Source organism: Alexandromys fortis, unplaced genomic scaffold (genome assembly GCF_014885135.2).
Source record: "Alexandromys fortis isolate MF-2015 unplaced genomic scaffold, M_Fortis_MF-2015_v1.1 scaffold_93, whole genome shotgun sequence".
In the NCBI taxonomy this organism is placed as follows: domain Eukaryota; kingdom Metazoa; phylum Chordata; class Mammalia; order Rodentia; family Cricetidae; genus Alexandromys; species Alexandromys fortis.
Genome location: NW_026067970.1, coordinates 4324909 through 4349813, shown reverse-complemented (window position 1 = coordinate 4349813; position 24905 = coordinate 4324909). Strand labels below are relative to the sequence as shown.

At 44.4% G+C, this 24905-nt stretch overlaps 1 protein-coding gene across 2 annotated transcripts in view; it reads right to left on the bottom strand.

Moving 5' to 3' along the window:
• The window catches only part of Creb5 (cAMP responsive element binding protein 5), a 392793-nt gene that overhangs the window by 69961 nt on the left and 297927 nt on the right, over positions 1-24905 (bottom strand). For both annotated transcript variants that reach the window (XM_050155533.1, XM_050155534.1), the window contains 2 exons: positions 21290-21416; positions 15345-15455 (listed from right to left, as the gene is read on the bottom strand). In XM_050155533.1, the coding sequence (XP_050011490.1) occupies positions 15345-15455; positions 21290-21416 (238 nt within the window). The remainder of the gene's footprint in view (positions 1-15344; positions 15456-21289; positions 21417-24905) is intronic.

The following is a 24905-nucleotide window of genomic DNA, read 5'->3' as shown; positions in this document are numbered from 1 at the left end:
TTTGCTGCTTTATGATCATTGCACCTACAGTCTGTAAATCAAGGAACAGTGCAGAATTTCCATAATGGGCCTCAAAATGACAAAAGAAGAGAAAATTCAAGATATGCTTACTCTCAGAAGAACAGAGATGTCTTAATATCTCTGGCTGGGGTGTAGCCCAGTAGAGAAGCATGCTTGACTTGCAAGCCTCAGATCTGGGTTCAATTCCCAGCACCCCAAACACAAAATGAGGAAATACTGCATCTTATCTGACAAATAAACGCTCTGGGATAACTGTTCTGTACACTGTGAATATATGTTGCTCTCATTGATTGATAATAAAAGCTGCTTTGGCCTACAGCAAGGCAGAATATAGCTAGGTGGGAAAGCCAAACTGAATACAGGGAAAAAGAAAGGTGGAACTGGGAGATGCCAGCCAGCAATAGGAGGAGTAAGATATATTGGAGATCAGGTAAAGACATAAGACACATGGCAAAACATCAATGAATAAGAATGGGTTGATTTAGAAGTAAAAGCGAGTTAGTAATAAGCCTGAGCTGTTGAGCCAGGCATTTTGTAACTAATATTAAGCCTCTGAGTGATTATTTAGAAGTGGTGGGAAAGAGAAGCCTCTGTTTACAAATAAATAGTATATCTTTTCCTGTCTCAGAGGCTATGTGCACCAAGGGTGTTTGCAGAGACCAAATTCTCCTCAGACAGAAACCTTTTCCTTTCCCCACCCCGAAGCCCAGGTGGCAGCCACATAGCAAATAGCACTGTCCTTGGGGATGGTGAAAGAGGACTGTGGTCCCCCAGCGCCACTTTTCTGCCAACATGTAGGGAGCTCTCAGGTACCTTGTGGGATGAAAGGGCTTTTGTGGCAGGCCTGGGAAAGTCACTATCTCTGACAAGTCCTGTGAGGAAAAGCGTATCTTGAGCTCTGAATGACTTTGAAACACACAATGGGAACACCACCCACGTATGTGAGAATCGGGAACTATGTTACCCGGAGCTGTTTGTAGAAGAACCACCAGGAAGACCGAGGGAAGCTCTGAGAAGCCACTTGAAATGTGCTCCGTTCCCCAGCAAGTTCCCGGGTAACGCAAGACGTTGTAATCAAGTCGAAACCAGCTCAGTGGCCAAGCATGTAAAAATCCTAACGTGACCTGGTAAGATGTGCTATAAGCTCATGGTGTTGAGAAGCGGAACGCAGGAGGAGCCATTGGGTTCCTTCCACACGAGTAAATTTCCACGTAACTCACATTTAGAAGTTTAGGAAATCCACATCAAAAAACAACGGCCAATTACCATTTCTTTCTCTCCCACAGCACTCAGGCCATCTTCCCTGTTGCCCTTTGGTCTTCCAAAAGGCTACAGGTATTGAAGAATTTTCTACTGGAAAGGATTGAGAAGTAAGCCTCAGGAATTCCTTTGAAAGGAGGTTGTCAACGGAAGTACGGCAAACTGTTTTGCTTCCTACTTCACTCACGCTCCCACACCATCTCAAAAGACCTGCTGTACTCTGGGCTCCCTGCATGCTGCATGTGCTATGGAAGACCACACGGCTGCAGGGTACCCAAGATCTAAGTGCCAGACGTTCCTAGCAGAACTGAACTACCAGGGAAAAGGGAAGTGGTCGTTGACAGATTCTGCTAGTTAGGAACCAGTCTGTAACACTCCAGGGGTGACTTTTAAGAGATCTGAATTCTATAACCCAGAAAATAAGCATCACATGTTTGTGGCTGCTTACTAACACGGGCACTGCATCTGTCTGAGCTGTCTACCCTGCAATTCCAGAAATGTGAGCTAGATTCCTGACCAGTCGGTAGGTAGGTAGGTACATTAAAAAAAAAAAAAAAAAAAAAAAACTCTGCACTTATAATCTCTAGAGCTTCTAACTTACATATCAGCTGGTGATTTGCATAATCCAAAACACTCCCCCTTCCCAATCTTTTCTTCAGTCACCCGGTGCAAACAAGACCTGGCTCCGGTTCCCTGAACTAATCCACACTAACCCCATTTAGAAGGGAGGCTGTCCCTTGTAAGTTGGCAGAGCCAAATCAGCTCCCCGCTGCACAGAGAGAGGCTTTAGTAGAAAGACATTCATGAATATGCCAGTAGGAGAGGCTCAGCTTCTGCGTGCTTGCTGGACTCCAAAGCTGCACCAGCTGGGTAAAACTTCAAGTAAAAAAACAATGTAAAGCGTTTAATTCCACCTTCCCTTCTGAATCCTAATAGATTCTCAAGACCGCATCAGAAACAGTTTCACCGAGAGTGTAAACTGGCCTGAAGACTCAGTTCTCGCTCTCCATACCCACGTCTTTACAGTTGAAGTAACAAACTCAAGTAAATAAGCCGCGCCTTCTGAGAGTAGTGCATGGAAGTTATTTAAAGGTTGGGGTTGTGCCTTATGCATTGGTGTAAAACCACAGCCTCCCATACAAAGACAACAAGAAATGTTTCCTGAAAACACACACACACACACACACACCAATCCCAGTGTGCCTTCATACACTTCTTATTTCCCCTGGTATTTGGGATTGAATTTAAGGTCTCCCCCACACTAGGTGAGTGTTCTATACAATGTGTTTCTAAGGACCAAGTGTAAATGGCACTTTGAAAGTGCTCAATAGAGATCTTTAGGGTAAATGACGGATGAAGGAGTGAACTGTTGCTCCGTAGACTGCTGGAGACATTTCCTTCCAGCACATCTATGACACAGCTCTGTTGCACCAAAATGAATTATGGCAATCCTGGTAACAATGTGACAACTGGCTGCCGGAGGAGCTGCCAGTGCCCTTTAACTTATCTTTCCCTACAAACTCATACTCTGCTTTATGCTGGACTGGAATTTGGAGCAACTTGCTTTTAGACAACTTGAGTCATTAAGCCACGGCTCTGCCCAGACTTGTTCCTCATGACAGTTCCCAGGACATAGAGTCTGCGGCAGCGATGGAGTGAGTGAGCATGCTTGTGCTGCGGTCCTGTATTCTTAGGTGTCTCACACTGCTCGATAGGACAGCTGAACTCATTCATCGCTTGAAGACAGCCAGCTTTTATGTCCTGTAATCAGAATCATTCCAAAGGGTTTGCTAGCGGAGTGCCTTCTTGACAACTTCCTAAAGACACAGCTACCTGAGTTCAAGGCACTGGAGACCAACGTCTCTTGCTGCTAGCAATTCATCAAGACCTATTTTCAGAGTCTAAGAGAAGCTCTCATTTGAACCAAGAAGGATTCTAAGTATGTTAGAAAGAAAGCCACCCTAGTTGGAATGGGGGCACTCATGTGTTGTTGAGTATGCAGCTGAGTCTCGGACTCAAAGACAGACACATTTCAAGGATCTGTAAAATTTAAAGCAACTCATGCAGCCACAGTAAATGTCTATCTTAAGCAATGGAACTTAACACAGATTGCTTGGTGAGCCTTTAGTCTTCTGTGTAATTTTGTCTTTTGCATTTATTTTAACATTAAAATATTTAACGGCAAAGATATTTTTGCATTCATACAATTAGGAACTCAGATCAGTTATTCTCAAATTCTGATTAAGCATACAAGAACGGCCTGTTTGAACTTTGAAAACACTCTGCCTAAAGGTGTTTCCTGAAGCAAGTCTTTAACTACGTGAAAAGAATTGAGTCATATTTATTTTCCACATTTCAATTTATCAGCAAAATCTAAATATCAGCTATGTGAACCTTATGGGCTCCTATATCCATGTCTCCATAAGGACCATGGTGAGTGGCTGGAGCTAGGACCCAGACTCTATGGCCAGTTTCTTCACAACTTTGCTGAGTGATGGAAAGGAAGTCATGTTATCTCTACAGCCCCAGCTTTCTGCCCTCAGACTATAGATTTTACACAGGCATGTTTGAAACATAAATTAAAACAGCAACAGAAAAGAATCCTTTGAATCAAGGATGGAGGACAAGGGGAAAATATGCAGAAACAAATTACTATATGCTAAGTCTATTATATCATTTAACCTCCAAAATGACCCCATAAAGGAAGCCCTGTTGTTGGTTATCCCCATGTTCTAGATGCAAAATTTTAAAAAAAGGTAGGGATGAAGTAGCTAAACCAGGCAGCACTGACTCTGGCCAGTGCTGCTTCTTGCTTCTCAGAGAGAGAAATACCTCCACCTTGCTCATAATTGCAGCATAACTAATGGTTCCTATCTGAGACTAGCCTAATGGCCAGTATGAAAATGTCCCCTAGATCTTAAAAGACAAGCTTGATTTACTGTTAAAGACACGGAAACTTGATGTTTTCTGAGTCGGCATTCAAGTATATGTTCAGATCTTTCCCTTCAAGGAGCCAACCAGGTAAAGGAGGCTGGAGCCAGGTTAGCAGAGGACTCACTCAACTTTAGAATAATTGACCTCACCCATGAGGCTTCAGTTACTCATGCTTCCTGTTTAATGTTTTTGTTTGAGAGGAGATTCAGCAACATTTCGCCCTCTGGGAATGATGGTGACGTTTAGCTAGTATAAATTCATACGGTCATATGGTATTGAGGGAAACGAACACGGCCAGAGATTGGCTTGTGATGTGTGGGAGAGAAGCTCTTTAATCCCAGTCAGGTCATCTTGAGGGAGATGAACATAAAGCTACTGAGGCCAGGGTTTCTCTGAAGGCTGGCTTGGTGAAGTAAGCACAGAAGATGGGCGAGCCACACCGAGGAAGCCAAGAGCTTTGCAGGAAATCGTCTAAGTAACTATAAAAATCAGAAAGCTTAAAGAGATTAGAAAAAACAAACAAACAAACCACAAAACACGGCTTCCAAGAAAAAGAGTGAGGCAAAAACCAACAAAATGTTTAGGAGAAAAAAAACCCCTCCTAAAATCATATTCAAAGGTGTGTATTTGGTCTTATGGAACGGAAGCAGCGAAGTAAGGCAGGGATGAGGGTTAATCAGAGTTTGAAAAATGCCGTGGCAAGGCCGATTTCTCTGTCACCATTCCTCAGAATGCCAATACCAAATCCAGGTAAGGAACATCATGTTTTTTTTCTACTAGAAAGGCTGAAGAAAGAGAATCACTTGAGGAGTTCAAGAGTTCAAGACCAGCCTAGTCCATACAATCCTGTAACAAAGAAGAGAGGTGACAGGAAAGGGGCCCGGAAGGAAGGAAAAAAAAAGGGAAGAAGATAGAAGAGAATGTGTCTGGAAGCTGGAAAATAGAATAGCAGGGTGCATCTCAGTGGGAGGATGCTTGCCTAACACAGCAAGGTCCTGAGTTCAATCCCCAGCACAGGTGGGGGGGGGGGGCAAGGAAGGGAGAATGCAAAGTACATAGGTTTAGCCAAGAAGAAAGCCAAATGAAGAAACCCAGAAAATGATGACCGACATTAGTCAAGGGACTGGAAACTGATGATTTTGTTTTTAAAATAATAATGCTTAATATTCTTTAAAGGCAGTAAGACAGGCATGTGGCATGTCCCCGTGCATTACAGGAAGGAATCAAACTTGGTATAAATTTTAAGAACTTTGACAAGCACATATAGTATTTAAACTTTATATTCCTTTTGATCTATTAATTGCAATCCTGGGACCCTCTCCTAAGGAAATAATCAAAGGGGTAATTAAATAGTTTCAGGGTAGCTGTTTGTTTTACTTTTCTGATCAAAGAACTATTTCTGGTGAAAAATCCAAATAGCGTGAGATGAAACTAATGGAACAGTTCATTTTTATGTGATGTCCATGGTATAAATTATATAAATATTAAAGTGTTTTTGAGAGATACTTGATGAAAGGAGAAAACACTCATAACATAAAAACCTTAAACGCAGACTATTAACTACGCAATGTGATGCCTATTTTACACAAAGGGAAAACAAGACAAAGGAAAATTTAATTTTAACATGTCTCCAGAAGTTTGCTACCACATATTAAATATAACTCAAGTTATGTTTCAGTCTACAAATTCATGTGGCTTTTTCTCCCCTTGAATTCTGTCTTAAGGAGAGTTGAGTACTAAAATGGCAATGCACTTGACATTGGGCCCCCTCACCTAGAGGTGGTGTCTCTCAGGCCTCTCTGGCCAGTGTTGCTCTTGGCTGTGGTTCACACAACCCAGGTACTCTGGCAGATATCCGGGGAGTTGTGGCAAAGACATGCCAAACATCTCCCTTCACAGGCTCACCTGGGCCCTGAAAGTTTACCACTGAGGGGCCAATTACTCAAGTCAAAAGGCTGCCTTCTGCCTAAAAATTAGAAAATAAAATAAACGAGCAAATGGCAGCCACCATCTTGGATGGCATCTTAGGTCACAGTAATACCTTGAAGTTAATCAGACATTCCCCTCCATTTTATTAAACGATACTTACTAGGAACCCAGTGTATGCAGGAAGATAGCCAACCAGGGAGTTGGAACAATGTCAAATTGGCCTTTGCTTTCGAGGAGGGTAAAGGGCAGTACTGGGTTGGGCGGCTGTGGGGGGTGCAATCTTAGAAAAAGTGAGAGCCAAGCTGAGTCCATCCTCAAAGAAGGCACGACTTCTGCCCTCTTGGGCAGCTGAAAAGACTTCCTAGAGATGGTCCACTTGAGCTGAGTGTGATAAGAAGACATCCAGGGGGCTGTAGGCACAAAGGACACCATGCTAAAGGAACACAATGCAGCCTGCTTTTCTTCATTGCCAATGGAAGGATGTCCCACAAAACAGTACAAGTGAAACACTTTGAGGGCTCTGGAATTCTACCTGTGTGTTCCTTGCTCCTCAGGTCCTGTAAGTAAGTAAGCGTGTTTCTTACTTGCCTGTCTGAGTACACAAAGCCACAGTTGTGCAAGCATCTAAACACACTTTCCACTCTAGTGACGAGAGAGTTTGGAAATGAACTCACCTATCGTAGGTCTATATCAGTGGGACTTAATTTCAAGAACCTTGTGATGTCTTGAGTTCATGCTAAGATGAAGATAAACCACATAGGACTTTCAACTAGTTTTCCAAATGAATGGGATACAAAGAGAATTTTATAATGATACCAGAGGAGAAAATGGACTCCGTTGTTTTGGACTTGAAGACTTTTGCTTCATTAAGAAAATTATGTTTAAAATCAACACCATAGCTTCAATCACCCCTAAGTCTGAATTCTCTCACAGTCCTTCTGCCTTTAGCACACACACACACACACACACACACACACACACAAACACTGAAGTACAAAGCAAATTTTGTTATTAGTTGTTCTGGTCAAACTCTAAGAAAATGTAAATTATAGCCACTCCTAGGAATAAAAGACTGAACTCTATCTCTGCAGGGCAGAACTGGCTGGTAAGCAGATTTTCTCCATTTTCCCTCTTCTTCTTGAGTTTTGGGACACAAGCAGAGTTTGTTTGCACAATGTTCCAGAGCAGAAAAGGAGACACGTGTGTGCACACGTACACAAATACACAGGGAAGACACGCCCGAAAGCTCTGATGGGGAATGCTCCCAGCTAGACTGTGCGTTCCTTTTCCAGATGCGTCTGACTTCGGCCAGGAACATTAAACTAATACAAAAACAAGACCCAGCAATGCACGTGCTGGGCTGGATGACAAGAGACCATGAGCAATGGGGATTGTATTTCACCTATTGTCATGGTGACCAAACCAGGGTGGATACTGGCAGAAAACGGAAGAAATAAAACCCAGAAGGCAGTGAGTACTGGGAGAATGTCTGGGTGCAGGGAGAGCCAGGAAAGAGAAGGATCTGTGGGAGAGGGTTTTGGTGTTTTTTTTTTTTTATTTGATTTTGAGTATGAATGTTTGCATGCCTGGTGCCCATGGAAACCAGAAGAGGGCGTCAGATTCTCTAGAACCAGAGCTATAGACAGTTGTGAGCCACAGTGGGTGCTGTGATTCACCTCTGAGTATTCTGGAAAAGCAGCCAGTGATCTTTACCTCTGAAACAGCTCTCCAGGCCTGAAATTTCTTTTTCTCCAGAGACAGGACCTCACTATATAGTCTAGTCTGACCTCAAATTTGTGGGGAGACTCCTGTCTTGACCCCTTTAGTGCTGAAACAAGCGTGTGCCACCATGCGGAGCTAAATTTAGCTCCTTTTCAACATGCCTGCATGCTCCCGTAGACACAGTCTGTACCCAACACAGTCCAGAACTCCAAAGACCACGCTAGATCCACAGAAGCCCAGGAAGACATGAATGAGACATGGGGAAATGGGTTGCAGTTGGCAAAACCTAGGCAATTTATACCAAATGTCAAGAGATAAAATATCTACCATGGCTTCCTAGACTGGCTAGGGAGTTGGGATAACCTGACAGCCCCAGGTCTTCTCCACCAACCTCACCATCAGCCAGAGAACTGAGTCTGTACCTTCGGGCCATAAGATGCCTTCTTTTGTTTCCCAGCAGCATGGGAGGGAAGCACTCCCTCTTCACTCGCCATGTCCTCAACACCATCACTTTCCATAGCAAGCACTCCAAGTTAAGGGCACCTCGGAAAGTGTCCTACCCATAGCCAGCAGCTGGCTTGTCTTGACAGCTCCAGACTGGTCCACAGAGAGGGGGCTTCATTCAACTTGGAAATAAAAAATCCTGACTAAGCTTTTCTCCTATGACAGTTTGTGACCTTAGACAAGCTAGAGACTTGAACCCCAGAACTTTGTTTCTCCAAGGGAAGGCTTTTCCTAACATATTCCCAAGCCCCGTCCTACTTAGGAATATGTTGATAATTTCTAATTCTCCTTCTCAAGAGCAGGCCGAGGAGTCTGACCCACGGGGAACAAACGCTATAGAAACGCATTCTGTCACTCTGGAGTTATCAATGGCCTCAGAATCCAGGCGTTTAAATTTGATTTGACAAGTGACAGGATGCACCCCTGCACACTCTCCCCACTGTATCACGGGGAGATGAGGCCCTGCTCTCAGCCAATAGAAAGGAGCTTTTGGCTCTCAGGCAGTCACTGTTTACTTCTTTAATACCAGTAGATAATAAGGTCCAGCCTTGTCTGGGCTACGCAGAGCAACGCAGAAGCCTCTTCTCCTTGAACAGGTGTAAGCTAAGCAATTGCTGAGCCTAAGCTGTGTCCTGGTTTCTACCACCATGCTCTGTTATAATGAAGGCTTGCTTTTTTTTTAAAAAGAAGTTGTCACAGGAAAACAAGGGATAGCATGACATAGCCGGGAGAAGGCAAAACCAAAGAAGACCCGAACCCTGGCCTGTGACGGTACCTGAACAGGTCCTGTGGTATGCCACTGGAAAGGTCCCTTAAACTCTTCGTCTGTAACATAAGGACTTTTCAGGGTTGCTGGGAGGTTCCAATAATGTCATGCCTTTGAGAACACCCTGCAGTTTGTAAACGGCTCTACACAGACAAGGCCAGCATCACGGGCTCCTATGCCAGTACCATATTCTGTCGGCGGTCTGGCTTACCAAACCTCTCAGACTCACACTAACCAGATCGTTGAAGGGTTAAATGCGAAGACATTACAACATGCTCCCCATCCTTCCCACCGCATGCAAAATAAGTGCCTAATTAACGCTGACAGTTACTGTTTTCCACCACAGCGCTCGAAAGAGGCAAATTGCCTATAAAATGAGACACGTTGGATATATTAGCAAAAAAACATTCTCATGGAATCTTACATAATTCCTATTAGTCTGCTCCTTGGGCAGTGGTTTTCAGAGGAGCAAGGCAGGAGGGTTCTGAGAAAATATACATAGTCACTTAGTCAGGTCCGTCATCGTGTTTTGATTACTAGCTGCAGGGACGCACGGCCACTAGCCTGACTCAAAAGTTAATGAGAACTTCCTTCAAGTCAGCAGCACTTCCTGCCCAGCCAAAGCTTCTGCGCTCAGACAGGGTGTCATCTACTGCCTTTCACTCCTTCACTTTGGGAAACGGAGCTGGGGTTGGCTAAAGTCAACAGGCAAATGCAACCCGAAGAGCTGCCCGGTGGGGGCGTGCCAGAGAGATGTTACCAGAGATGTTTTTTCATGGGCATGAACTCTCCCAGCAGCTCCAGAGAGAGCGTGGTCTGCCTGTGATTTATCTGTGGGACAGTGGGTGGTCAAGGGGCACCACGGGGCAGCCAGTCATCCCACTTGATAATTAGGGAGGGGAAAGGCAAACAGAAACACACCCAGGTTGACATTCAAAACAAAGTGAGTGTTTAACCAAGGCTTGCTCACGATACCCCCCTAATTCTCTGTCTGCAGTCGGCGGTGGGGAAGCCAGTAGCCATCAGCAGCAGTGCTGGTGATTTATCTGTGGCGCCGGGCACCACGAGCACAATCCGGGTTGAAAAATGAAGGCCCCAGAGTGGAGCCCTCCCTGCCTTGTGCTTTAGTGATGACTGGGTCTCCCTTTTAATTCTGTGGTCTTTTTGCTCGAGGAAAGAGCCAATCATTGTGCCCCCATCCCCTAAAGGTCTTACTCATCTAGTCTTTTATTTCTGTGTTCATCCACACACGCACATACTCAAGCATTTATTCAATTAGCTGCCAACACCCCTATAGATGAAGTATTGGCAATCTTAATGACTTCATCTGAAAGACTGAAATCAAGCATGACCAGGCCATCGAAGTGGAAGAAACATCGTTGGCTATTGATCGCCTTCAATTCCTAGGAGAGGAATGACATTCCAGCTTCTGTTTTCTAAAGGACAAATGGACTGCTTTTCTCTCCAGGAAAAACATGATGGGCATGTTTGAGCTATCTTCCAAAAAAAAAAAATGAAATGTCACCGGCTATTCTTCACCAGTTTCTCTCTTAGCCAGAATCAATCTAGTTTTATTCGCTCCTTCTCAGCCCTACCCGTATTTTCTACCAGCTCCATCACATGCATCTCCTTAGTAGCATTGGTTCCTTGCATGGTTTAAAACACACATGATAGAGCCTAGTTAAATTCACTTTTCATTCATGGACCTTTTACAGTACCAGAAGCCTCCATGGTTCAGAGATTCTCTTTGAGGAGCTGCCAGCCAATCAAGTGAGGGAGACGAGAGGTACTTGTAAGCTGTGAAAAGTGGAGACAAAATGTGTTGGAGAAGAGGCAGGAGCAGAGCTGGACCAGTGAGGGAGTCTACCATGCTCTTGATGGATGAATGGGGATATTCTAACTCTGTCATGTTGATCTGGAGCTTCAAACTAACGTTGCCCCCATGATCTGCATATTAATGTACATTAAAAAGAACGATTCCATCCACGGTACTGACATCTCTAGCTCTGTCATGTTTTTAAGCTCAAATTCAATGTCATAATCAAAAGCTTTGTCACTGAGTTGTAGCATTTATATAGCATACACACAGGCCTGGGTTTAATTCCCAGCATGGTATAAATCAGGTAGGGTGGTACTCATCTATAATCCTAGTATTCGGGTGAATGGAGACAGGAAGTCCCAAACTTTAAGGTCATCTCCCTGGCTACCCAGGATACCTAGAGAACCTGAGGCCAGCTGGCTAGCTACATGAGACTCACTGTCAAACAAATTAAAACAAAAAATCTTTGTCATTGAAACTGGAGACTAGTTTTGTTAAATAATTTCATTCAACCAGTTTTTAAACATCTCTTCATTTGGCTAATAAGTAGGGGCAATATTTCTGTCATGTGCTTTCTGGGGACAGAGTCAGACACAGCCATACACTGCTTTTCTCTTAGAAGCAATGTTCTCCAGCCTTCACAGACCTTTTGAAACTGAAGGTAAAAACAGCAGAGCAGTCAGAACCTTAGAGAATGGTCTGTCCTATGCCACTGCTCATCTGAAAGAGCATCTACACTGTGGGAGTCACTTAATCCAGAACCTAGAATCTGAGGAAGATCTTACAATTTAGGGTGGTTAGAAAGATGAAAAGGCGGCAGCGGGGGAGGGAGAGGCACGTCTAGAGATATGACTTGGTGGTTAAGAGTACTTGCTCCTTTTACAAAGGTCCCAGGTTTGATTCCCAGCAACTTACAGGGCAGCTCACAACTGCACCTAACTTCAGCTCCAGGGTATCCAATACCCTCTTCTGATTCAATGGTAGATACACAGACATACACTCAGGCAAAAATTCCCATACACACATTAAAAAAAAAAAGGCTGGTGATGGAGGTGGGTCTTGTATCTTATCTGTTGCTTTCATTGGTTAACTAATAAAGAAATTGCCTTGGCCCTCATAGGACAAAAAATTAGATAGGCGGAGTAGACAGAACAGAATGCTGGGAGAAAGAAGCTGAGTCAGGGAGTCGCCATGATTCTCCCACTCCAGGCAGATGCAGGTTAAGATCTTCCCTGGTAAGCCACCTCGTGGGCTACACAGATTATTAGAAATGGGTTAGGTCAATATGTAAGAGCTAGCCAAGAAGAGGCTGAAACTAATGGGCCAGGCAGTGTTTAAAAGAATACAGTTTCTGTGTAATTATTTCAGGTGTAAAGCTAGCCTTGCAGGCGGCCAGGTGTCGGGAAAGTAGCCCGCCGCTCCTATTACAACAGGCTGGGTGGTGGTGGCACATGCCTTTAATCTCAGCACTCAGCAGGCAGAGACAGGCGGATCTCTGAGTTCGAGGGCAGCCAGGACTATACAGAGAAAGCCTGTCCCTCCCTGAGGACAGTGACTTTAGTCTGTTCATGAGCCCCGAGTGGAAGCCAATATGTGTACAGATGTACAGCCAGCTCAGCACCAGCTAAGAATCTATACAACTTTTAACCAATAACCAGTAAGCACTACGATAAAGGTAGGTACAATAAATCAAAGATGAGCATGCATGCTCCTTAGCTAAGAGGTCCCAGGTTAGTGCACTTCTGAGTCTGGTAAGAACCCCAGGTTTTTCTCTCACCAGAGAAGGGATGATGTTGTCCAGGAAGGGAAGCAGACACATTCTAAAGAGCAATTCCCGGTCAGCGAGCCTCTAGCAAAGTCGTGCATTGAAATAAGCCCCACCTTGAAATTTTGTCCACCTCCAAACTCAAGTTGGTGGCTTTTGTCGGGAGCTTCTGGGGAATCTGAAATGAACCCTCTGACACAGCAGCACTGGGGAGAGTTGGGCTGCAGGGCTGAGGCGGGGGCAGCTCCTCCTTGTAGCTGGTTGCTAGTGTGCTCTGAGAACACACCCTGTGGAGGACAAGCATCACAAAGGCCCCCGGGTGACCTTAGGAAAAGTCCTTGAAAACAGTGAAACAAGAGTCTCCATTGAAATCTGGAATCCATTCCAGTCTCACACAGGAAGAAAATTAGGCAAAGAACAACAAAGCCCGTAGTTCAGAGAAACCTGGGGAGGCTCTATCTGACATTAAAATCGTGGAAGACTTTTTTTTTCTTACTGCTTGGTATTTCCTAAAGTCTTTTCATCTGTGCAGCCCCGAAGCTGGTAGAAAATACTGTACGGCTAAGAGATGGCAGTAGCCGAGTGAGCCATCAGCAAAGCGAGCAGAGTCAGGACAGAAATGCTGATTGATGTGGTGAAGTCCACCTGACCCTTCTCCGAGCTGCTATGGCACAGTGGATGCTATTCTTCCAAACACTAGCGGCCAACGCTGCTGTTTTCCCCTTTGGAATAATGTATTGGTCATAACAGGGGCAACAGAGGTAACTGCTGGGAGCCAAGAGAAAAGCCGCGCTTCCCAGGCACGGATGCTGAGATCCAGCTCATGAGTCCAGATCTCACCAGCCTGGAAAGGTTTATTCACTCAGAACATGAATCAGCAGAGTGGCGTGCTCTCTCCGGGCCTTGAAGTCAGGGAGCGTTTGTGGGGTAACACCGTTCTCTTAAGAACAGACCAAGTCTCGTTGGTTCCCAGCTAACATTACTCACAACTAATTAGCCATATCACGTGATTCAGTTCATGCGAATAAATAACCATAGACCTGTGCCACCTTTGGAAGCATTGTCCTTATTTGGCAGCGAGAAAAGAGGTGGGATTTTTTTTTTCTTTTTAGTTGAAGAATGACATTAAGACCCAGCGAAAATCAATTGTCAGGGATACATGGTTTGAAATCATATTTTACATCTCGTCTCTAGTTGGTCTGAAAGAAGGACACTAATCTCATAGCAAGTAAGAAGACTGCAGGATCCTTTAGCTGGGGACAGAAGACGGCAGACACATTTACTCATACACGTACGAATAGTTTAATTTTGTTTCTTCTTAAGCACCTTTATAGTTCATTTTTATTTTCCTTTAAGAAGGAGGGGGAGCGGTAGATGGCATTGCTTTGGTCTCCAAAACAGATGCCAGTTTGAACTTTATTTTGCCAGCAAGTATTTGGTTTGGCTCTGTGGGGCGTGAGTTGAAAAATATTTGCCGATTCCAAAAAGACTTAGCGAGCTTTGCTGCGGACGCCGTGCCATCTGGCACATCACAGGGTCTGTGGTGGAGCAAAGAGAGCTCTCCCAACCACAGTTTTCATTTGCCCAGGGGAGCCAGCACTGGGGTTCAGTTGATTCTCGGGGTCAAGAAATTACAGGTCAAATGGGTTAGTTTCCCCAAAGCAGGCTGGGGGAGGGATTAGGGCAGATTCCGCTCCCACGTACATGACAGATAACTTTCAGAATGGTCCACAGTATCGTCACACCGATTGTCACACACCATCAATGCTGCCAACCAGCATTCAAGATACACACCCACTTCTAGAGAGTACCATCCTCATCAGATACAAAAGAGAAAGAACAGAAGAGCCATGTTGCAAGGCGTTTCGGCCATCCGATGGGAACTGTGGTGTTGGAATATAACTATATTCAGAGAGAGTGGCTGCTTCCTGTAACTCGGCTAAACCGTGTCAGAAACTCAACTCTACATGGCTGAGAGACAAGAACCTCCTTTATTAAGACCTAGTAGAATATAGACGCACAGATCCATCTTGGAAGACTGGCCACACTGCCCCTGAACATCAGAGGTTAAAAGTCACTGGAGGTTGTCAAGTGTGGTCATGCCACACAGATGGCCAGAAAAGAAGACTCCCATCCTTTCAAACCAGTGTCACGTTATAAGAGCTATGCAAAATAAATAATAATAATAATAATACAGCTTTCCTATAACTGTGGGCATGTAGGAATTGAAAGTCTGTTTTATGACATTGGATGAGAAGAGTGACATGAGTGATGTAGCTAGGTTATAGAGTTGTACAATATTTTGTTATTTCACACAATGAGCAAATAAAAAAAATAGTGGGGCATATTCTACCCTAACTCCTATGTACTTCCCCAAATTTCTCAACACCCTTTCTTTAACACCAAATGCTAAAACCTAGCTTGGGAAATGATTATCTGAGGCAGGAAACCTATATCAAATATCTAGAAGACCAAGTCAACCTCTCAATCGCCTTTCCAGAGAAATCCCTATTCACCAGAACGAAGAACGGAGCGCTCTCCTAACTGAGGGTTAGAAACAGACCAGAACTCGACATCACAATCACGAGCAATGTAATGAACAGATGACGGAAGCTCTTTCTTACCATTTTGGCTTCTGAATGCATTGGCTGGACTTGGGGAGAAGCACAGGGGTTGCTGAGGTTGGGGCCTTGCATGCCCATGATGCTGGAGTTCACCGACATTTGTCTCTCCATCTGCAAGAAACGAAGGTAACACAATTAGAAGACTAGGAGGCGTCAGAGGCTACAGACATAGCTGCACTTTGGTCGGGGTCCGGGGAGGTCATTAAGGATTTCACTGAAGAGCTGAGGAACCACAGGCTTGGTGCAGGGAGTAATGCTCTCTTGAATCTTGAACCTGAGCACATCAAAGAATCACCCAGTTCTGTGTGCTCCCTAGAAGATTCCCCATGCCAAGAGGAACTGCCTGGTCTGGCAGACGTTGCCAAAGAAAACCACCAAATGTTTCTGCTTCGCTACACACTTCAACCATCTCCAGTCATATTTAATTTTGTTGCTATAAAGAATAATAGATGCATACAATGTTAAAAGATAATACAATGTACCAAATGGTTACCTTAGGATGCCTTGGGCGTTATTTTACCTGAACTTTTATATAGTAAACATGAATTATTCGGAAGACGAAAAAGAAAATTAAAGCAACTCTGTCTCCTGTAGTGCCTCTCTCTGCCTTTACAGGGCATTAACATAGTCAGCAGAGCCCAGGGAAAGATGGCAAAGCTTTTATCTTTGCACTTGATGGGCAAAGGTGGGAGGATCATGACTTGGAGGTCACTCTAAGCGACAGGAGTTCTAGACCAGCCTGAGCTACACAGTAATACCCCATCTCAAAAACAAAACAAAACAAAAGAACCATAGCGCCGTCCCCTGCCCCGACACACACACACTAATTGACCCTAGAGTATCTCCTACCCTTAACCTGGCCATGAGTCCACACAGCTCTCGTGTGAGGCCCCACAGCAGACTATGCTTTCTGTAAGGAAGAAAGAAGCTGGGGGATGGGAATTACACATCACGGATGAACGGTTTAGTGTGTGTGTCCTCTTGCTAGACTATCATTGCCTGCCATTAATAGCGCTGCAATCCATAAACAGAGTGCCAGCATCTTCAGGGAATCCTATAGGTAATGGCAGGATGGGGGCACTTTACCTGACTCCTTTGGAATAGATGTCATTTCTCAATTTTAGATGTTTTAGGATTTTGGAACATTTACATGTACATAATTCAGGGGATGGAATCGATTTCTAAACACGAAACACATTAATATTTTATGTACTGCTTATATATATACAATCTCTAGTTAATATACTAAGTCTTAGTGCTCCTTGCCCCCAAAAGTTTTCAGATTTTGGATTTACAGATTAATCAACTTGCATAGCTTGTAATTTCTGTGTCAGTACAGAAAGGATGCATATGGTCAGTAATACTGTGTGTTAAGGAGAAAAATAGTACTTTTTAAAGAAGAATGAAACCAAATACACTTCTATCACACAGGAAGTAATCAGGCTGCCTGCTGGGGACACAGTGATGCTTCAGTGTATTTCTCCCCAAGGGCAGAGATGTGCTTAGAAATTTGGAGGTTCCCTATTCTCTAACTTAGCCTACGTGATTTTGGAAAGTAGAGAGTTTCTTATCCATGAAGGTCAAGGTGGAGTGCGGAAGCTCCCCGCCCACTCCGGGGCAAGTTTGAGAGCAGTCTGAGTGGGATGGTCTTGGAAAGGCCGCTCAGGTGGCCGAGCTTCAGTGGCTGTGTTTCCTTTGGTACTGACCCTGGCAGAGGCACCCAGTTAGTATGCTCTTTTGAGCAATCGGGTGATGCCAGCCGAAAGCTTTCTTCTAAGGTGGATACGAGTCTTCCCTTAGCCTGGATCAGCTGCCCTGTTATCCAGCAGGGGTGTGGGGAATGGTGTCAAGAGAAGTTAATGAAGTCCAGCTTCTTGAGGCCTTGACAATTCAGCAAAATAAAACACCCATCCCCATGTGTGCTAATTCCCTAGGCAGTGTGGGTATTCTACTATTAAATCATTTGAGTTGTGATTAAATATACTTAACATAAAATTTACCATTTAACCTGTTTTAAGAGCTCTCGAGTTGAGTATCATTAAGAACATTCTCACAGGCTATAATTAAGTTGTGAAGAATTCAGGAAATGCACCTTCACTTAGACCTTTTGCCCCCAGAGGCCAAGCAATCAGAGCAATGGAGCTGCATTAGGCCCTTTATTCCAATGAGGATCTTTTAGGGAGGGAAATCAAAGCCCAGGTGAGCTTTGCCTTCCAATTCTAGAAGGATGAAATATTCCATCTACACAGGGATGAGAGTAGCCTGCTTGCAGCTTCCTGGCAAGAAGTCAACAATCCTGCTCATTTTTTTTAAGTAGTTGTCTATGATTGTTACTGCTGTGCTACACAAAACGCTGGCTCTGACCAGGCTGTCTTCTGCATCTGTTAAAAGGAACACCTGGGTTCTCCATCTTGCTGACTACCACCAGGTAGAGTGTGAGCAAGCGTCACCTGACAGCAAGCACCCGGAGCTTTGCTGGGCCAGTGGCCTGCCTGCACCACAGCCTGACTTTAGAGAGCTGACAGGAACAGAATGGCCTTGCTGAATGCCCCACAGTGTTTATCACTGTGACTAAGTGACTCAGCAAGGGTTAGGGTGTTGCTCAGTGGTAGAGAGCCCCCTAAACATGAGGAGGCCTGGGTTCCCATCTCCAGTTGCACAAAAACACCCATATGAAGGATTCCCTCTCTTCTCACTCTGGAAAGCAAGACCTGGAGTATCCACAGGTTAGGAAGCTCTTATAATGATAAATGGGTGCCCATTTCCCCAAATTGTGGAGCCATTTGACTTTCAAGATAATAAGAAATCACTACTTGGGAAGTCCCTGAAGGCAACACCTGCCTTGTACTCCCTGGTGGAGCCTTAGCATCTAGCAGTTTCTGGCGCACAGGAAGTGTGCAGCATGAATGAAAGAAAGAATAGATAGATAATAGATAGATAAATAGGTAGATAGATAGATAAGTACATAGATAGATAAGTAGATAGATAGATAAGTAGGTAATTAGATAGATGATAGATAGATAGATAGATAGATAGATAGATAGATAGATAGATAAGTACATAGATAGATAAGTAGATAGATAGATAGATAGATAGATAGATAGATAGATAGATAGATAGATAGATAGATAGACAGACAAGCAGACAGATTGGTCATGTACTTTGGATCTAGCTTTTGTGAAGGGCGTGGCCTGGAAGCATGCCATCGTGAAACAATTAAGAATCCCACCTTCACCTAATTTCAATTTGGATGCCTGGTTCCTTGAGATCTCCCAAGGCATGGACTCTCAGGGAAGGAGCACCCTTGACTGACAGTCCAGAAGACAGAGTCACAGCACAGGAGCTGGTAACATGACTAACGAAGAAGAACCTGGATTTCAAGGGTCTGGGGATCCTGGGAATATTTCTTTGAGGTTTGACTTGGATTTTCGTGAATGACTTCGGCATTCCCGAAGCACAGCACTATTGATACTTTGAGTCAAACACTTCTGTGTTGTGGGAGTGTTCTGTATATTGTGAGACACTTGACGGTATCCTTAGCTCCTCTCCACTACACTCCGACCATACTCGGCTCTCCATTCCTGCTGTGACACCAACACTCTCTCCAGACATTGCCTACTATTCCCCTGAGGGGCAAGATGACCCTCCCACCCTTACTGTTCATCACTGCTCTGCATGACACCTGCCGCCAGGATAGCTGTATTCCGCCATGGACTATGGTTTGGGAACTTCTGCAGGGGCCATGCTCCTGGCTTTTTGTTTACATTGGTTTTTGACCATTCACCTGAATCTTCTGCTTCTTTCTATCCTAAAGCATTAGCAGTGGGTCAAGTGGGTATAGGGTAAAGTAGAAAGAGGGGTGCTAGGTTTTCAGGGTTTTCAGCTCCCATCTCATCCTGGAAATGACAGCTTAACTACATAGAAACAAAGGATCTCTGGAGTGGCATTTTTCTAGGTATTGTGTGGAAATACTGAGAAGAAAATTACTTTGGGCAAGTGGGACGTAGCAGCTGAGTGAGGACAGCCTGTGGTCAAAATCTCCATGAAATTTGAACTGAATGAAAGCAGGGATTTCTGTATTAATAGTGCTGTTCTCTTTGGTCAACCAGTCCAGGGGAAATAATCTGACCCTCCATCTATCCTCTAGCTAGAGTGTATGATGGGTTTTCAGCCGGGACCACCAAGCATTTGTAGTGGGCAGGTCCATTTGTCTGAACTCAGTTCACACGATCTTTTCTGTTCCTCAGCCTACCCCACTAACTGAGCCAATGGTTCAATAGGAGATAATCTGAGCAGCTTGGTATGAAGTGAGATCTGGGTTCCACTCACAATCTTCACTCACACACGATATTGATTTTGACCTTAAGCCTTCAACTGCCTACCCTCTAGCTCTTCACCCGAAAGTGGACTTTTCAGAAATTGCAGGGACCGAATCCCCTTGGGGTTACCATGAGCACAAAGTGGCACAATCCGGTTGACAACACCCTAAGATGCTAAAAGGGTCATGCTCAGTGTGTTGTGGGAGGGTTGCTAACTGGGGTTGTCAGCCTGCTTCTAGGGCTTTCAAGAGTTCCTGTGGTCCTGTTTATTAAAGCTTAATGCGAGGAACAGTGAGGCAGGTGGAAAGAGAGAGTCCTAGAAGAGGGCAAGTCTTCCTCTGCTCCCCTCTGTCTCCCCATGCAGAAGGGAGGCAGTATATAGAGCATGCATAGTACACGCTGATTGTGGAAACTCTTGAGGTCAGGTGTAATGCACATGCCTTGTGACCCAGCACCAAGAGTCAAGAAGAGAGCTCAAGGCCAACCTGAACTGCACAGTGAGACCGTATTTCAAACAAAAATCAACAACAAGTCAGGAGTCAGACTCTTAGATTTAGATCTTGACTATCACCCACCAGATGTATACCCTTAGCCAGGAGGCAGAACCCTGGGGGTCCCCACTTTCTCATCTGTGACAACCAGTATACAAGTTTGTCCCTCAGTGATGTGCTGGGAAGGAAAAGAGAAAGCACCCATCACTTGGTAGTTGAAAGAGCAGACTTTGGAGCCAGGATTCCTGAGTTCAGAATCCAAATCTCTGCTTCTCGGATGAATAAGTCACTGACCTAACTTCCTTCTTTCAAAAGAAGTGGGGACCACTATAGACCTCCTTGCAGGGCCGTTTCATGTGCTGACAAAGTGCATGTAACAAGCACCTGGAAATTGCTGCCATTTATAGAACGTGATGTGCATGAATACAGATTACCAGCTAGCACACGTGATCATTTCATCAGTGCCCTGGGTTCTGTCTAGAACCATCACTATCCATTGAATGCCCCTGGATATGATTCATGATGAGGACACAGAACTGCAGTCAACCCTTGGTATCCTTGGAAATTAGCACTAGAACACCAGCCTCTGCTTTGGTACCCAAAACTGACTGTTCAAGTCCCTTGTACACAATTTGCATATAATCTGCATATCCCTCTCATTTATTCTGTATTATATTGCACTATCTAACACAATAGCAATATTCTGTAAAAAGTTGCTAAAACAAGTTTGAGGAATAATAACAAGCAGAAAAGTCTGTAGGTATTCAAAAATATGCATTTTAAATAATATTTTCAGTCCAAGGTTGGCTGAATTGTGAGTGTGGAATCACTGGTAGAGGGCTGACTATGGCTATAAAACAGTACCTTTCTGAACAAATTAAATTCCTTGGGTGTGGCAGGCTCACTTGCCACCGACAGGTGGAATAGACCCTGCTTCACAGAAAAGCCCCAAAGGGCCGGAAAGGCCTATGGGTGGGCACCTGACTACAAGGTGCAATCTGACCCACAGCTCCAACGCACTCAGAGGCCACTGACTTCTTCCCCGAAAGCTCAGATCTCAGCATCTACTTTTCTCTCCAGAGCCTCAGTACTAATGGGGAATCACTATAAGCTCCCCCCACTCAAAAATGCTTACGGGCATCAAGACGGCAGAAGATCCTGGCATGGTGGGGTTGGGCAGGGTCCCAGGCATGGAGGCCGGCATGGGCTGCCTCTGTCTGTTGTGGAGATGGAGCAGAGATGATAGAGAGCCTGGGACAGGCCTGGGGACAAAGAGAAACAAAAAACAAAAAACAAAAACAACACATTATTCCTGATGGCCTGGATCTGTTACCCAGCATCCAAAACCAACGGGGACACCGACATCACAGGCAAACAGATCAGATCCTCTGATGGGAGAGCCACATAATTGAGGATATTAGGGAAATAATAACACATAAAATACATGCCTGGTTTCCTTTGCTGCTTCCTAGTTAATACATCAAATTCTACTTCATTTCCTGACCCGTTATCTAACTGATGTTCATTGGAAACATGCTGGTGTGTCTCCAATGGCTTCTGCGTCTAAGCAAGAAACTCTGTAGCAGACTGCCCAGTTTATTCCAGGCTCAGCCTCTGGAGTGTCTCAGTGTTGAGGATCTGGGTACACTGGTATTTTAGCACACGCCTTTGCCCTAAAGCTTGCCTGACTTTGCTCCAGGTCCAAGTTCATTCCACAGTAACAGAGCAAGCTCCATTCATGTGTTCCTGGCAGAAATACTTTTGACTTTTTTTTTTATAGTTCTACTATGAGTGGAAAAAAACAAAGTTAGGGCACAAACAAATGCAGCTGGACCACAGGGCTTGGCACTGAACTCAGCCTTTCTTAGAGAAGTCCAGAGTTCAGCCCCCTATTACCAATCTCTCATTTCATAATAATGTGAGGTGTTAGGCTGCTTGACAGAAACTGATTTGGACCTGATACGCAGGATTCGAGTCAGCATTTCCCAGGGGAGTGCATAGTTTGAAAATTTCACTTCAACTTGCCAAAAAAAAAAAAAAAAAATTAAGAACCTGAAATTGATTTAATGAGCCAAGGAATGTGGAGCTGAGGGGAAAAGGGAGTTATTTGTGTTTATTAAAAATAGCAAACAAGTGACCTTGTGGCAATCTCCTTGTATGTCTGCTCTCTGACTGGATAGACATCAAGTCACGAAATTAAAGTAAATGGCAAACAGAAAAGACCCTAAGTCTTCTACATTCAATCCTTTAATCCTATATGTCCCACTTCCAGAATCGGTGAGTTTTCTTTTTTTTTTTTAAATTTATTTATTTATTTATTAAAGATTTCTGACACTTAGAGATAATAAAACATGTGATTCCTTCTGCCAAAACCTGGGTAAGGTTACAGTTAAAGGGGTTCTGTGTAGGCCACAGCCTTCCTTCAACAATGGAGAACCTTGGTCCCTCCACAGTCCCAGGACAGCACAAGGCTTTGGCTAGAGTTTAACCCGGGCATCCTAGCAACAGCATGGCAGCACAGTCCAGAGAGCCCCCATGAACCTATCCAAAGCCCTGGCAGGCTTGGCACTGTCTGCAGCCTTGGGAGAACATGATGGTACCATGAGAGCCTCAACGGAGTGCCACACCCAGTCCAGAATCCCATCACAGCACCGAGGCACTGTGCGGAACCGACAGAATGCTACAGCTCCGTTTAGGGTCACAGCTGAGCAGTGGAAGCAGCTACTCTTCCACGAAGTTCTGGTGACTTAGTGACTCAAAGAGAATCAGGGGCCGAGATGGGACAAGAGTGCCAGCAGGCTCTTCCTTCGCATGGCTGTTAAAATTCCAAAGAAGATTAAGTTTTCCACTGTTTTTGCCCGAGAGCTCTCTTTGAAAATATAGCTGTTTATCACGGTTGTGGGCGCCCTGGAAAGATTAGTCAGGAGTTAGTCACGACTGAAATGCACAGGGAGGTACATATATGAAGACAAAGGCAGACAAAGCACAGCACAGAGGTTGCACGGATGTGCAGGGCTGCACTAATAGGGTTTGAGTGAGAAGAAGCCGAAGTAGGTTAGCATAGGAAGCTTACAGCAATGGACTGAATATTTTCAAATATATCACTAAGGCTATTTCTTAACATGTGCCTTGTGGACCTCTGCAGAGTAGACCCGACCACGGGGACTAGATTAGGTGTGAATGTCCTTGGGCTTCCATGGTTTCATCAGGCTTTGGGGGTCTAGCTGTCCCCAAACACTACAGGACAACAGTTCTAAACCAGTGGGTGGTAATGCCTTTGGGGACTGAATGACCTTTTCACAGGGTCATCAAAGACTATCCTGCAGATCAGATACTCACATTACAGTTCATAACAGTAGCAGAAATACAGTTCTGAAGCAGCAATGAAATAATGTAATGGGCGGGAGTCACCCCAACATGAGGAGCTGGATTAAGGGGTCTCGGCATTAAGAAGGATGAGAACCACTGTTGACTGAGGTTATGACTTTACTCCCTCACTAAGTCTCTTTAGAGGGGGTTAGCAGAACCCAAGAGGTACAGAATGGAACCTGGTCAACAAACGACACTTGTTTGAAGTCCCCATTTTGATATTTGTTTGGGAACTTTGCTGAAAAGAGTTGCATGTTGAACAGTTACTTGATGCTGGGGAGGTGGCTCAGTGGGGAAAATTACTCATTGATCTTTCAGGGGACCCTGGTTTAATTCCCATACCCTCATGGAGGATCACAATCATCCGAATTCCAGTCCCAGGGCATCTGATACCCTCCCTCAATATTGGCTTCCTTGAACAGCAGGCACACATATGGTGCCCATACATATATTCAGGAAAAAAAAAAACACTCTTACACATAAAATTAAAATAAATAATTCTCTTATAAAAAACAATTCATTAGTAGTTCCCTCAGGTCCAAAGTTCATCATCTGAGTTACAGCTTCAGAAGAGGCAACATTCACCAAGAGCAAACTCTCTACAAAGCCTGTCAACCAGCTCTGTCTGCCCCAGTAGAAGCCTATCCAAACAAGTCTACACATGTGTGGACATCATCTGTCACCAAGTGTTGGTCACTAGGAGGAAGCTCCAAGTGCTGCTCCGAGAAAACAAAAACCCTTAAGAGGAAGACAGTTGAAATCTCTCTATGTGTGGCATCGGCCTGCAAGATCGTGCTCAAGAGCAGCGGGCAGAACGTGTATCACCACCATTTACCTTCCGTCTCTAACCTGATAATGTTAAAAAACGAACTTAGTCACCAGATGGTATTGGTGTGTGTGATTTTTTTTTAAAGAAGGAACTTAATTAAACAATCCAATGGATATGAATGGAAATAGCAAAGTAATTCAATTTAAAATGAGTTTTCACTCTGCTCCGAAGGCTGGAAACTCCCGAGTGTATTGAATCACTAGGGAGCGGAATATTTCATTTAATCCAGTAATTAGGTTAGTTATTTCCACACCCTGCATAGATCTACTAGATTTTAAAATATCAAGTATTTCCTCTTTACTTAAGAGGGCCTTTCAGGGTACCTGGCTCCCCAGGGATCAGAAGAGTTTCCAAGAGATGCCAATCAGCCCGGTTAGCAATGTACGCTTGGAAGGAAATAAGACTACTCAAGATGCCTGTTTGCTTGAAACATGAACAATTTCCACGTTATTGTTTTCTATAGATTTTATGAATTAGCTCCTCAGACTGTTCTACCAAACGAACAGAGTTTTTGGGTTCTTTACTTGACTATAAAGAGTGAAAACAGTAAGAT